We start from the raw sequence: 13,290 nt of genomic DNA, 5'->3' as shown, positions 1-13,290 counted from the left end.
TGTGATGCATATCCACAAGCCAGGCTAGTCTAACGCACTCTTTCCTTTAGCCACCACCCAGGACAACCTGGATGACAAACTCCGCAAATTTGAGATCAGAGACATGATGGGTCTGACGGATGATCGGGACATCTCTGAGACCGTCAGTGAAACGTGGAGCACCGATGTGCTCGGCAGTGACTTTGACCCCAACATGGATGAAGATCGGCTGCAGGAAATAGCAGGTGGGGGGGCATGGCTCTGGTGCCTGTATTTGTTGGCATTCACCATCTAAGCATCTGACTGATCTACACAGCCTGTGTGATCATTACACATTTTATGAGATGAATTTGCTGCAAAGTGCAGCCTGTTCAGAAGTAGATTTAGGGAAATGTCATCACCTTGTGGTACATTGGTGAAATGGCATCAAAACACAGGTCCTTATTTCATGTGTGGCCCTAGTTTGATACATTTCTGTGATTTGAAAAAAAATTCATTTTAAAACACTTATATTGTTAACATAAGTTTACATTTTCTTTAACTGAGACCACAATAATAATTCAGACAAGTGTTTCTATTTTATTATTCTAAGGTTCAAGTATTTATACATTGCAGTTTAAGAAATAACACAGAATAACATTGTGTCAGATCTTTGGACCCCTCTGTATATCCAGAGTTTAGTTTGCATTATTATTATAATTCTAATATGCTGATATGCAAGAGACACATTTTAAGTAGACAATGGAGGTTAAGTTCAGCTTTTACACTCTGAGCTCAACTGTGACAATAAGATAAATGTTGAAAAGAAACAGAAAAAAAGAATATTTGAGTCCACTTAATTCAAATTCCATTCTCCCTGTATCCTCTGCTTCGATCTTTTCCTCAAAGCCTTCCCCCTGCCCGTGTCTTTCCCTCTCTCTCTCTGTCTCTCTCTCTCTGACATTCATTCAGTCCCTGCAGTCTTATTGACCTTGGTTCCTTCTCATTTGCATCCACCATTTTTCATTCTTCGGAATATGGCGTTGGGGGACTTTTCCATCATTAAGTGAATTTACAGCGATTTCCTTATGTGTTTTCTCCAAGGGATTGGGTTATGAGATGCACATTAAATATCCATTAATACCTCATTATCCCACTGATAAGATTACCATGATAATGAGGCAGAAATTCTAATTGTTTCACTTCTTGTTGTGCCACTCATTTAATCATCCACCTGAAAGACAAGTACTCTGCGCCCCTACCTTGAAGACTGTAAACATGGACAGCGGGATAGAGCTCTCCCACCGCCAATGAGAGCCCTACCCCCGCCAACATCAGTACACACTGTTGCCTGGGTGCTGGCATGCACGCGTGCTCATGGCGTGTGTGTGCCGCGAAGTGGAAGCATGATGTACCAGGGGGCGCGGCTGCCACAGGTCGGCTTTTTGGTCTTGAGCCTTGGCCACTGACTCCCACTCACACCTGCTCAGCTCTTTTCCCCCTCCTCCACATTCTTCTGCCTTGTTAAGCCACAACTTCCTAAATGGAGATAGAGGGACACTGTGCTGAGGACTTTGTGGGAGGGAGAGCGAAGCAGTAATTTGGTGGTGAGTGATGCCAGGCTTAATCAACAGATCAAAGTCATGGCCCTGGAGGCCAGGGCAGGGTGAGATATTACCATTAACCTCTGACCTTTGGCACAGTGGTATATGTGCCTGTGGGTCCCAGCATGAAATCCATGTGACCTCCAACTCACTGCATTTCTGTATGCAAAGCTCACTATCTCTGAAGCAGGGACACCACCACCACCACGTATTTTTTTGCTGATCTCAGACCTTTTCACAGTTTTGTTTGAAAGTCAGACCTGAAGGCCTTAAATCGATGTAATGACAAAATTTTTAATCGAGGTGTAACACAAAAAATGAAATGCCATATTATGGAACAGAGCATTACGTATAACCATGCATATAACTCAAAAATCAACCTTTTTTTTAATCAGAGGCTTCTTTTCTGTAGTGACATTCTCAACTTCTCACATTGCTCATTTCAAATCTGAATTATTTATTAGAACTAATTACAGAATATGAATCAACAGCGCTGCCTTAACTACATATACTAGAGATGCTTGGCAAAGAAGGTGCCTTCAAGATGACTTTGCTACTACAGAGGTGGCTTTTTGCTTGTGCGATGCATTTCTAGGTAAATTAAAAAAAAGAAAAGTAGTTTCATGCTGCTGAAAGAGTTTAACCCTTTGTCTGTGTCTTTGTGTTCTCAGGGGCAGCTGCGGAGAACATGCTCGGGAGCCTGCTGTGTCTTCCTGGCTCGGGTTCAGTGCTGTTGGACCCCTACGGCTCCACCATCTCAGAGACCACGAGCGAGGCCTGGAGCGTGGAGGTCCTGCCCAGTGACTCAGGTGGGGAGCCAGGTTTCATTCTGCTGATGCAGACAGCCTTTGACTGTTGTTTTTGTTCAGTTATTGCTTCACTTCTCGCACTTGATCTCCATGTTTGTTTGCATGCATGTATATGCATACATGCATATGTTATGTGCCTGTTCAGTATGGTGGGGGATGGGGACACCAGGTGTATTTGCACCGCATACCATACCAAAAATGTGTGCGATACATCTGTCTTCATGTTTGTGTGCACTTGCCTGTCTTTCAGGGCAGATCTGCCTGTGCCAGTAAAAGGCAGCTCAGAGTTTCCTTAGAGGGACCACCAGGTGTGTTTGCACCTGTGGTGGAGCAGTGGGGAGGGAATCACAAGGAGAGCAGCTGGCCTCAGTCACTTTACATGGTGTCAGGTTGTTTTCTTTGGCTGGGCTTGGTATTGCATTGCTCTATATTGCAATGTGTACATTGTGTTTTGTTATCACAGTAATCAGTCAAGGCAATCCTTGTGTAACGGTGTCACCGCAAATTCAAGTACAATGTGACATGTATGTATAAAAAAAGCCATGTATACAGTAAACTGAGCGCTCAGTCCAAACCTTTTATTAATGAGAGATTACTTGCTCAAGTCCCCCTTTTGAAAACCAGTGTTTTTGTGGGAATCAGTAGAGAGCTTTATAAACTGTGTTAAGTGTTTCTTTGAAAAGCCTGGGCCTTATGTTAATTGAAGTAGTACACCATTTCAATATGTGCAGTGTAGAAATGACATGCATGAGTGTCTTGATTGCTTTTTGTTCCGTTTGCTGCCCCTGTTCTGCTCAGTAATAGTGTGATCGGAGGCTTGCTTGGAGTAGAGCGCTTGTTTCATGGCTAGGCAGCAGAAAACTACACTCTGAAGAGCACTTCACCAACACATTATTACTAACGAGCATGCAAATGAGTTCTGCTGTTAGTATGCAGCCTCTGGGTTCGACCCAACAGCTCCATTGGGTAGCCAAAGAATTGGCCGCACTAGCTTTATGGTTTGGTTTGGCAGTTTTAAGACATGGTAATGTATGCTTTGTTTGATTTCACGCATATGTGTGCACTTGCTTCTCCAATAATCGTAACAGAGGAGGGGCTGGGGTAGAAGAATGACCATCATCTGTAGCAAACTGCCACAAATATGGTGGATTATGGGCTTATTTTAAATGATACTTTATCCGCACTTCCAGCGAGGAAAGTACACATTATTGTCTCGGATGTCGGGTTTTTCTAAAGTGCCAGTTGTCTTTTGGGTTTGCTTGCAGAGGCCCCGGACCTGAAGCAGGAGGAGCGTCTGCAGGAGCTGGAGAGCTGCTCAGGGGTCGGCAGCACCTCAGATGACACGGAGGTCAGAGAGGTCAGCTCCAGACCCAGCACACCAGGCCTCAGCGTCGTCTCAGGTATATCATCTAACTATCCCACCTCCTCTCCCTCACTGCTGCTCTGTCTGCGTACGTTTTCTCACTAAAACAATCGGTTCCGTTTCTGAATTTGACTCCGTAGTCCTTTTGTCTTCTACAAACTGAAAACTCATTCACCTACCTCTCCTAACTCTCCTTGTTTCCGTGCGGAGCGGTCATGGTGCTGGGAGGGTTGTTAGCCAGCGAACCGGGGGTCAGTGGGAATTTTTCTGTATGACACAGAGGTTAATGCTGCTTGTCTTTTTCTGTGGGCTCAGGTGGACATGCCATGTTGACATGCATGAAGTAGTATCCTAGATTAAGAAGCCAGCAGTGACGTTCCTGGCTCAGCTCGCAGGAAAACGTCCCCCGGGATCCAGCCGATGGATAGTCTCTGCCTGATGATCACTCTTTTCTGTGTCTCTCCCCTAACCCATGGGAGCTTACGCTACCAATTTAGAGTTCCCACTGGGTTCTCATCTGAGAGGGACCATACAGCATAGTCTAAAAAAAAAATCCTCTTTTGTTTGAGAAACGTTGAACATGCAGGTTCTCTCTCCTGACTGCTCAGACACATCACTGTAAAGGTGATACTGAGCTGCTTTTGTCCTGAATGTCAACACAACTGTTTTTTGTTTTGTTTTTTGTGCTGCAGGTATCAGTGCAACCTCAGAAGACATCCCCAACAAGATTGAGGACCTGCGGTCAGAGTGCAGCTCAGACTTTGGAGGGAAGGACTCTGTGACCAGTCCAGATGGGGAGGAGTCAGGCCACGGTAGGAGAGTGTCACATCCCCGCTAGGCTAGCGAAGCCATCAGTCCACTGTCTATCTGTTCAGAACAGCATCAGCCAGAGCCATCAGTCCCTGTCACTTCTACAGCTGCCACCAAGCTAAATCACCGTTTCACTCACCATAGGCGTAGTTGTTACTTAAAACTAGACTGGAGAGTTAAGTGTTCTTTATTAGCCTGGCTGGGGAATCATGTTTTAAGGTCACGCTACAGTCTTTAGCCATTTTTTAAACTGAATATCTGCAGATTAAAAGTTGATTTAGTCAACGCTGTTAATTGTCTCATGTCCTCTGTTTTTACAGGAGCACACCATCCGACATCTCCGCCCTCACAGGCTGATTCCTTACTGGCCATGTTCGATCCCCTCTCCACTGGCGAAGGTAATTGGCGCTCCCAGAATGCTCTACAGCCAATCAGAGCTAGAAATGAGTATCATTAAATTCCCTCCCTAATGTCATGGATACACAGAACAGCTTGAGCTCTGCGAAATTAACCAAAAGAGTGTCTGTACCCCCCAAACGAGCCTTACTTACCAAAGCTTGTAAGTACAAGTGAAATGTCATTTCATTTGGCTCATTTAGTGTCTCGGATTATTCTTAGCGGAGTCTTTGTTCCTGCTCCTGTGTGTATTTGTTTGTAGTGCAGGTGAAAAGTGTTTGAGAGAGAAATGGTGGTGGCTGTGTGTCTGTGGCAAGGTGAAGGTATGACAGGTTGAGAGACCTCACCCCAGGCTCTTTGGCACTGTCCCCTTGTCCCACTGTGCTCATGGCACGAGTCTGCCATTGGAAGCTTTTCAGGAGAGAGTGTCTACCCTTGGAACAGGTGGCCTACCTACACCTAGGGCTCATCTCCCACTAACATCTCTCTTTAGCACTCTCCCCCACTTTGGAGGTGTTTTTATCTGCAGGTTTTATTATGCCTCCGCGCCGGCGACAACAATGGCCAGAGACAATGTGTGTCCGGGTTGTCTGTCCATCAGTCCATCCCATTCTCAGGAACGCTACATTTCTGGAACGCCTTGGGGAGTTGCTTTAAATATGGCACAAATGTTTTCTTAGGGCTCAAGGATGAACTTTTTAGATTTTGGTGGTTAAAGGTCAAGGTCACACTGACATTTCATATGCCCATTATGACAAAACTTCACACACATTTCTAATGGGAGAAAAATATATAGTGATGGCAATTCATATCCAAAGTACAAATTATTTAATTCATTTGTGATTGTGATCATGTGTGCACCTTGGAACTGTGGTGATTGTATAGATCTTCTATGCTCTACATCAACATCCATATTTGAGGTTTTACGTATTGCCATGGTTACAACTGTGTGTTTTTATCAGAATCAACTTTATTGGTCAAATGAATATATACAAGGAATTTAATTATATTTCTGTCAGTGCACTTTCACACTATTACAGTAGATCTGCAGCAAAACAAAAAACAACCCAGCTAGACAAAGTGAAGTCAATTCAACTTTATTTATATATCTATTGCCCTTTTTTTTTTTTTTTTTTTTTAAATCAAATTCCTTCAAAGCCCTCAGTAAATCTATTATATGAGTCTGGACAGACAAAGCTGTAAAACAGTGATCCTAGTTGTATTAGGTTAGCTGATGCAGTGCAGTGCAGCGCTACGTCTCAATTATCTACAGTACTTGTAGAATTCCAGTAACATATTAACAATTCTTCTACTTCTGAATGACTATTTACATATTGTCCATTTTCAAATTTACTTTTCTTATATATATATATTTATCTTTGTCTTTCATAACCCTAGGCTCGTCCACTGGTACAATAGTGAGGCCCAAAGTGCACTATGCCAGGCCTGCTCACCCTCCACCCGACCCTCCCATCCCAGAAGCCAGTGCCCTGGGGCAAGACACCCGCCACTCTCTCTTCACACCCCACTGCCTGGCCCAGGCCGAGCTGGAGCACACCAAGCAGCGCCACTCCTTCCCTGACAGGCTGGTCCGCAGCCGCAGCTCTGACATCGTGTGCCCAGGCCGCCGGCCCACCAGCGACCCCGGCCTTAACCGACGGGTGGCAGTGGAGGAGCGCGACCCCGCCGGGGCCTTCGCCTTAGGACCCTCTTCATCCCCCAGCAAGGACTCTCTGAAAGGAGAGGTAACCAGCTGCAGTCGTGCTCTGTGTTCATGTCAGAGAAATGAAGCATAAAAGCCTCTTGAAAATACTTTCTCTCGTAGCCACTTTCACTTGTTTTGTTTGATAAACTACCTGCCAGTTCCCAGTTGTGACATGTTAATGTCCATTCAAAGGCTGAGGACAGAAAAGACAGTGACGATGAGAAGTCTGACCGCAACAGACCCTGGTGGAAGAAACGTTTCGTGTCGGCCATTCCCAAAGGTAAGCACACGGGCCACTTGGTCATTTTAGACCTGTCGTCTCTTCTAGACTGAAAAATGTAGTTCTGTACATTTAAAAGTGATCAGTTTGATTGCAGCGCTCCTTATATGTTTTGTTGTCGGAAGCAAAAAAATTCTCTTAATCACTACTGACAGGAAATATCACACTTTAAAGAGCAGAGCGAATACCAATTTATAATGTGAGAAAGAGAATGATGATCCATGTTGTCCACTCCATTGCTGATGTTCCAGTTGGAAAATGATGTTTCTCGTTGTTTGAAGTTCCTCCAGAGACATGTCCAGTCCTTTTTCTCTCACGTCTCACTGGCTGCAGATTTATATAGACTTTTCAAAGCTAATCAGTCATCAGAGAAGCTTTAGCTGTGTAGATTGTTTGGCTGTAGCCCTCCCAGCAGTGCTGTCAGCCAGCGGCTAATGGTCATTAGATAGACCTCTCTGTCATCAGCACTGATAGATGACACATCTCTTGTTGCAGTTCCCCTCTACAACCATCTCTCATACATCTGTCTGGGAAATAATGAGCTGTGCCCACACGGAATGACTGCTTATTACTTTTTCAGATAATGATGTTTTCTTAAGTAAACATTAAATTGATATTCATAAAATGGAGGACTGCGTGCACATGGTAACGTAAAGTGCCGTGACGCCTTAAAACCACCAGCTCTCCCGCCGAAAATCTGTAGAGTCCATTGTGTTTGTTCTGTTGCTCTGCACGGTGACGCACAAGTCAGTTGTCCTGCGGAGCAGCAGCCTGTGTGTGAAAGGCCAACCCTGTCTGTTGTGTTCCTCACAGTGCTGTATTGGACGGCTGAGAGTGATGTCCCAGGTAACGCTTCCATGCTGTCATCATCCAGATAGCTTTACTGCTGGAGCCAGCGGCTGCGTGCCCATGCTGCTTTGTAGATGTGGCCTTAGAGCTTTAGAGCTGTGATGTGACATGGTGTAGCCTGAGCTCACACACCCACACTCTTCATCCATGCATCCGTTTTGTCACCCTTTTCCTTTTTTTTTTTTTTGCTACAGTATGTTACCATTTTACTGTATAGAGAATACAGAATATCAGTGTAGATACACCACCAAATGTTTCCTGAGTGTGTTGTTTAATTGTAGACTGTGTCTCTCTTGTTTGTCCTGTTTCCACAGCTTGTGTTAACAGGATAAGCCTCAGTATTTACCTGTATATAGACATATGAGTTACAATGAGTTACTGTCGATCTTTGTGATATTCTGGTTTAAATCACCATTTCAATATTCTTTTGCTCTTTTCTTGGTAAAGTTCTGCAACTAGACATTTTTTGGTTCCTCTAGATGATGCCATACATCCCACATTGAGATTTTTAGTCTCAATAAAACTCATGGAAAAAAACAACAACTAAAGTTTTAAAGTGGCTGTCAACAGCTGACTCATGATCAGCCTGCCATCCAGTGATAGTGAAAGTGGTGTCACTCTGCCCCCAGTCAGTCATCACATGTCTCTCTTCCACAGCTCCAATAGCAGCGTTTAGGAAAAGGGACAAACAGGAGAAAGATGAGGAGCGTATCCCACAAGGTCCGTCCCAATTTGGGTACATTTAACTGATTGACTGAAACTAATCCACCATGGTGTGTTTGATTTTAAATGTTATCTTTTTGTTGGTGGGATTGTTAGAAGACCCAATGCCCAGGCTGAGCAGTCAAGCACAGGCAGCTGAAGACATTTTGGACAAGTACAGGAACATCAAGAGGCCCAGCCCGAGTGATGGAGCTGCAGCTGGAGCTTCCTATGACGGTACAGGAGGTCAGAAAAAAAAAAGTGCTACATATGCAGATAACATTCACTTGCAAATACAAGGTTAATATGTTCAAATTGTATTTTTGATTATTTTAAAAAAAATATTTTCACAGATCTATGTGTTGAAGACAGTGTGCATGACTCTCCAAGAGAAGATACTTTGCAGAACATTTCCACAGACGACCTCCCAGACTCGGCCAGCGAGACGGCGCAGCAGCACGACTCCAAGTTCTCTTTCAGGTCAGACCATCACAGAAACCACAAAACTCACTCAATAGGATTTCTTGTTTTCTTAGCAGACATTGCTTAGCCATTAACGTTAATTTGACTTTTTGTCATTTGTGTTTGACCAGTGATGCAAAGAAGAAGTTGAGGTTGGCGTTGTGTTCTGCAGACTCAGTGGCTCTGCCCATCATGGCTCACGCAACCACACGGAACGGTCTGCCTGACCACATGGATCCTGAAGGTAGGAGCTCTTGTGTGTGCTAAATCTCCACCTCATTCTACTTGAATTCACGATTGCCCGCTCTATATGCTCCATATGTTCATTTTGAGCTGCTGTAAAAAAAATTGGTCTCGTCTACGGAGGTATGAGTTTGTCACAAACCTCCACAGGGAGCAGGGTGCAAGCTCTTTATGTTGGCAAGTATCCAACCAGCTGAAAGTGTCCTTAAGCCAAGACACCGAATGTGTACCACCTTCACCTCCCAAGGTTTAGGGCAAGGTCGAAAGAGAGGAGGCTGTTTAGAAGAGACTTTCCATATGGTGTCGGTTCAGAATTAAGTTATTACACATTGTAAATATTAAAAATACTTGTGTAATCAGGCTGATTAATACTGGCCCAACATTTTATCAGAAAGATGCAAGTGTTCTGATGTTATACAAGATGAAGAACGACCTGTTTAGTTTTCCTCACAGCAAATCTGCATGGTCCCACCTTCACATTCTGAAGCAGGGGGGGGGCAGAGTCAAGCCACCTTCTGTGAAATGGATAACAGTAGAACCATAAGACTCCATCTTGGTGCCCATCAGTCACATTTGTCATGTGGAGGCGGCAGCCTGATCAGATTAGAGCAACCAGGCGTTCCTTTGTGAGCTGCGAGCAGTGTTGTCTTAATGCTGCCTCCCTGTCACCCCCCTCCCCTCCATCTCTCTCTCTCAGACAATGAGATCGTCTGCTTCCTGAAGGTCCAGCTCGCAGAGGCCATCAACCTCCAGGATAAGAACCAGATGGCCCAGATCCAGGAGACCACGCGCTGTGTCAGCCGCTTTGACGCACGCACCTGCAGGAAGCTGCTGGCTGCCATCGCCGAGGATTACAGGTAGGTCTGGAGAGACGGGGGAGGCTCACTTAATGCACCACATGACGCGGGTCTTCACTTATTTGTTTTTGTTCGGTGCATAACCCATTTTTCGGCAACGACGGAGAACGATGAATAATACAATGCATTTTTTCTCTGTGTTCGCTGCAGAAAGCGGGCGCCGTACATCGCTTATCTAACCAGGTGTCGTCAGGGCCTGCAGACCTCTCAGGCTCATCTGGAGAGGCTCCTCCAGAGGGTGCTGAGAGACAAGGAGGTGGCAAACCGCTACTTCACCACCGTCTGTGTTCGGCTCCTTCTTGAACACATGGAAACCAAGATGCTTGATTTTATTAAAGGTACTATACGTCTACATTTTTATTTTGCTCATAACCGACTTGTTTGTTCTTCAGCTGGCCTTTACTGCTACCCTGTTAAGCACGTCCCTCCCTCTCTACCATCCTTGTCTGTCATCTTCGGGATATTATACATTATTTATCATGTTGTGACAGTTATAACTCCACAATTAAAAGAAGCGAATACACTGAGGCAATTGCATGTTAATGATGTAAAGGCATTCCCTTGTATAATGGTGTATAAAACAGTTCTGTTTTAAGGATTTTATGTGGTTAAATATGAACAATGTCACTTCCAAGCTGAAACTACCTCACTTAAAAACATCCAACAAATCTAGTCGCTGCATGTTTCCTGCTCTGGTGTGATTTTTCTGCTGACTCTCTCCCCTCAGCGTTCCAGGGGTGCACAGCGTCGGATGACAAGACGGCATCCGTGGAGGATTTTCTGCGCTACTTGTACGGCGCCATGGCCCGTGATGCCATTTGGCAGTATGCAAGTGAGGACCAGCTGCAGGATGCCCAGATGGCTATCGAGCGCAGCGTCATGAACCGCATCTTTAAGCTGGCCTTCTACCCCAACCAGGATGGAGATATTCTCAGAGACCAGTGAGTAGCTGGAATGTCTACAGCTCCAGACAAAAATGATGTTAGCCATAACAATATATAGACTTTTTTATACTCTGTACAGTAGGGATGTACCCGAACCTGAATACTATACATTATTCGGAAATACACAAATAATGCTTTTTTTTTAGAGCTTTTTTCTAAAGAGAAAGAAATGTTTGGATCAGCAATAGCACATAACCAGGTGACTCTGGTTCACACTCCAACACAGTAGCTGGCGATAGCATTTTTCTCATAGACAATAATGGGAAAAGAAGCGGCTATAAAACGGTGGATACTTTTTTTTTTCACAACCCCCGCAAAACGGCCGGTCTCACTACCAGAATTTGATCCATTCAGTCCAATAACGTATGGAAAGTCTAGAAGAGCCGCACGATTAAAATATTTTATTCCCGTTCTAGTTAGCCGAGAGCTAAAGCTTTAGCCAGCTAGCTCGGCGGAAGTCTCTAGTGCGCCCACTTCCGGTTTCTTCCCGAATACGAATAACGAATCTGAAGTTTTTTTTAAAAGCCAGAATCTGAACCCGGATACATTCCAACTGTACAGTGGTGTATTTTTAAATTGGGTTTGTTGGGTGGAGCAGAAAGGACAAAAGTGTGTGAATTATAAAAGCACTCCATACATTAACACCTGACATGAGTTTTACCCATCCAGTTATGTTAAATCATCACATTCAGAACAAGCTGTGATACTGTGATGGGTGACGTAACAGTTTATCTACTTCTTTACATGCTCGGAATATTTTAATTTAGCTCCTGACTTTAACCGGCAGCAGCTAAATTAAAAATGAATCCAGGTATCTTCATTTTGACTGTTTGAAACAATCTTCTATATCTCTATCTGCTGTCATAAACTGAGTTGTTTTGTCTTGTACAGACTTTTCCATGAACACATCCAGCGGGTCTCAAAAGTTGTGACGGCTACTCACAAAGCTCTTCAAATCCCTGAGGTATATTCTTTGACTTCCACGCATCAGAAGATACTTGTCAGTCACACAGAACTTTAATGAACGTGTCTGAACTTTTCTGGTTGCAGGTTTACTTGAAGGAGGCTCCCTGGCCCTCCGCACAGTCTGAGATCAGGACCATCAATGCGTACAAAACGCCACGAGACAAAGTCCAGTGTATTCTGCGCATGTGTTCCACCATCATGAACCTCCTCAGTCTGGCCAACGAAGACTCTGTCCCTGGAGCGGACGACTTTGTCCCTGTACTTGTCTTCGTGCTTATAAGGGTAAGTCTGTTCTCACTGACTTCTTCCGTTTTGAAATTAGACTCATTACTCGGCCGTATTTTCTTTAATAATTATTAGTCCATGAATTTACACCTTCAATATGGATCACGTAATTAAAAATCATCCGAAAATGCAGAAAACAAGAGGAATGGCAGTGCAGCGTAAAGACTGTTATCTGCTAACCTGTGTGAAAATATTTTCCATATTTCCATATTTATGATTATAATCTGTACGGCGTTGCGTGAGGTTCTTTCAGCGGTTAATGTGGGCCCATCCCCACATCTCCTCCCCTCCAGGCAAACCCGCCCTGCCTGCTGTCCACCATTCAGTACATCAATAATTTCTACGCCAGCCGGCTGAGTGGGGAGGAGTGCTATTGGTGGATGCAGTTCACCGCGGCGGTGGAATTCATTAAGACCATCGACGATCGCAAGTGAAGCAGAACAGCCACCTGTATGGGCAGACTGCGGGGGAAGGAGCCGGGAGACTGGGAGACTTCCCAACCAACTGCTCCCTCTGCACAGCTTATAAAACCTGGCCCACAGCCTGCTCTTTATTTGTATAGCTTGTACATAGCCAGAGACGTTGAAAGATTACAAAATATATATTACTGTATGTATGTGGACAAATCCAGGTTTTAGCCGTGGTGAGAGAAAAAAACAAACAAACAAAAAAAAAAGAAAACAAACGGCCTTGGGGGGAAAATTGGCAAGATGTTAACTTCCAACCTGATTTGGATCTTTCCTTTTATCTTTGTCTCTACAGTCATGTCTCACTTTTGGGGTCTGTATTAGGAATTTTATATACACACAGTTATCAATATGACATTAAATCAACATAAAAGATAATCCTATATAAAGGGACCAGACTTGCTTGATGTGATCACTGATCTTTTTTTCCCCCCGAGTGAGAGGGAAGGGCTTCCAATTAAATTTCAATATAGCGTTCATTAAATGCATTGTAACGTGGGGATTTACAGTGCATGATACTTACTGATGGGATTTAGTGACTCATAAACACTGAAATCAATTCACAATTACCATACTACTCATTAAGGTTA

The 13,290-nt window shown here is 44.3% G+C and overlaps 1 protein-coding gene across 4 annotated transcripts in view; it reads left to right on the top strand.

Moving 5' to 3' along the window:
• The window catches only part of gapvd1 (GTPase activating protein and VPS9 domains 1), a 28,636-nt gene extending 15,558 nt beyond the window's left edge, over nucleotides 1-13,078 (top strand). For all 4 annotated transcript variants that reach the window (XM_083979425.1, XM_083979424.1, XM_083979423.1 and 1 more), the window contains 17 exons: nucleotides 51-224; nucleotides 2,234-2,371; nucleotides 3,637-3,771; nucleotides 4,427-4,546; nucleotides 4,865-4,942; nucleotides 6,339-6,685; nucleotides 6,838-6,925; nucleotides 8,432-8,494; nucleotides 8,594-8,722; nucleotides 8,830-8,956; nucleotides 9,070-9,182; nucleotides 9,879-10,038; nucleotides 10,189-10,376; nucleotides 10,766-10,979; nucleotides 11,874-11,946; nucleotides 12,033-12,230; nucleotides 12,527-13,078. In XM_083979425.1, the coding sequence (XP_083835551.1) occupies nucleotides 51-224; nucleotides 2,234-2,371; nucleotides 3,637-3,771; nucleotides 4,427-4,546; nucleotides 4,865-4,942; nucleotides 6,339-6,685; nucleotides 6,838-6,925; nucleotides 8,432-8,494; nucleotides 8,594-8,722; nucleotides 8,830-8,956; nucleotides 9,070-9,182; nucleotides 9,879-10,038; nucleotides 10,189-10,376; nucleotides 10,766-10,979; nucleotides 11,874-11,946; nucleotides 12,033-12,230; nucleotides 12,527-12,667 (2,486 nt within the window). In that variant the 3' untranslated portion in view covers nucleotides 12,668-13,078. The remainder of the gene's footprint in view (nucleotides 1-50; nucleotides 225-2,233; nucleotides 2,372-3,636; nucleotides 3,772-4,426; nucleotides 4,547-4,864; nucleotides 4,943-6,338; nucleotides 6,686-6,837; nucleotides 6,926-8,431; nucleotides 8,495-8,593; nucleotides 8,723-8,829; nucleotides 8,957-9,069; nucleotides 9,183-9,878; nucleotides 10,039-10,188; nucleotides 10,377-10,765; nucleotides 10,980-11,873; nucleotides 11,947-12,032; nucleotides 12,231-12,526) is intronic.
• The last annotated feature ends 212 nt before the right edge of the window (nucleotides 13,079-13,290 follow it).

This window comes from Trachurus trachurus, assembly GCF_905171665.1.
Source record: "Trachurus trachurus genome assembly, chromosome: 9".
Lineage (NCBI taxonomy): Eukaryota > Metazoa > Chordata > Actinopteri > Carangiformes > Carangidae > Trachurus > Trachurus trachurus.
Note: the sequence above shows the minus strand (reverse complement) of the source record. Positions and strands in the feature narration are given on the sequence as shown.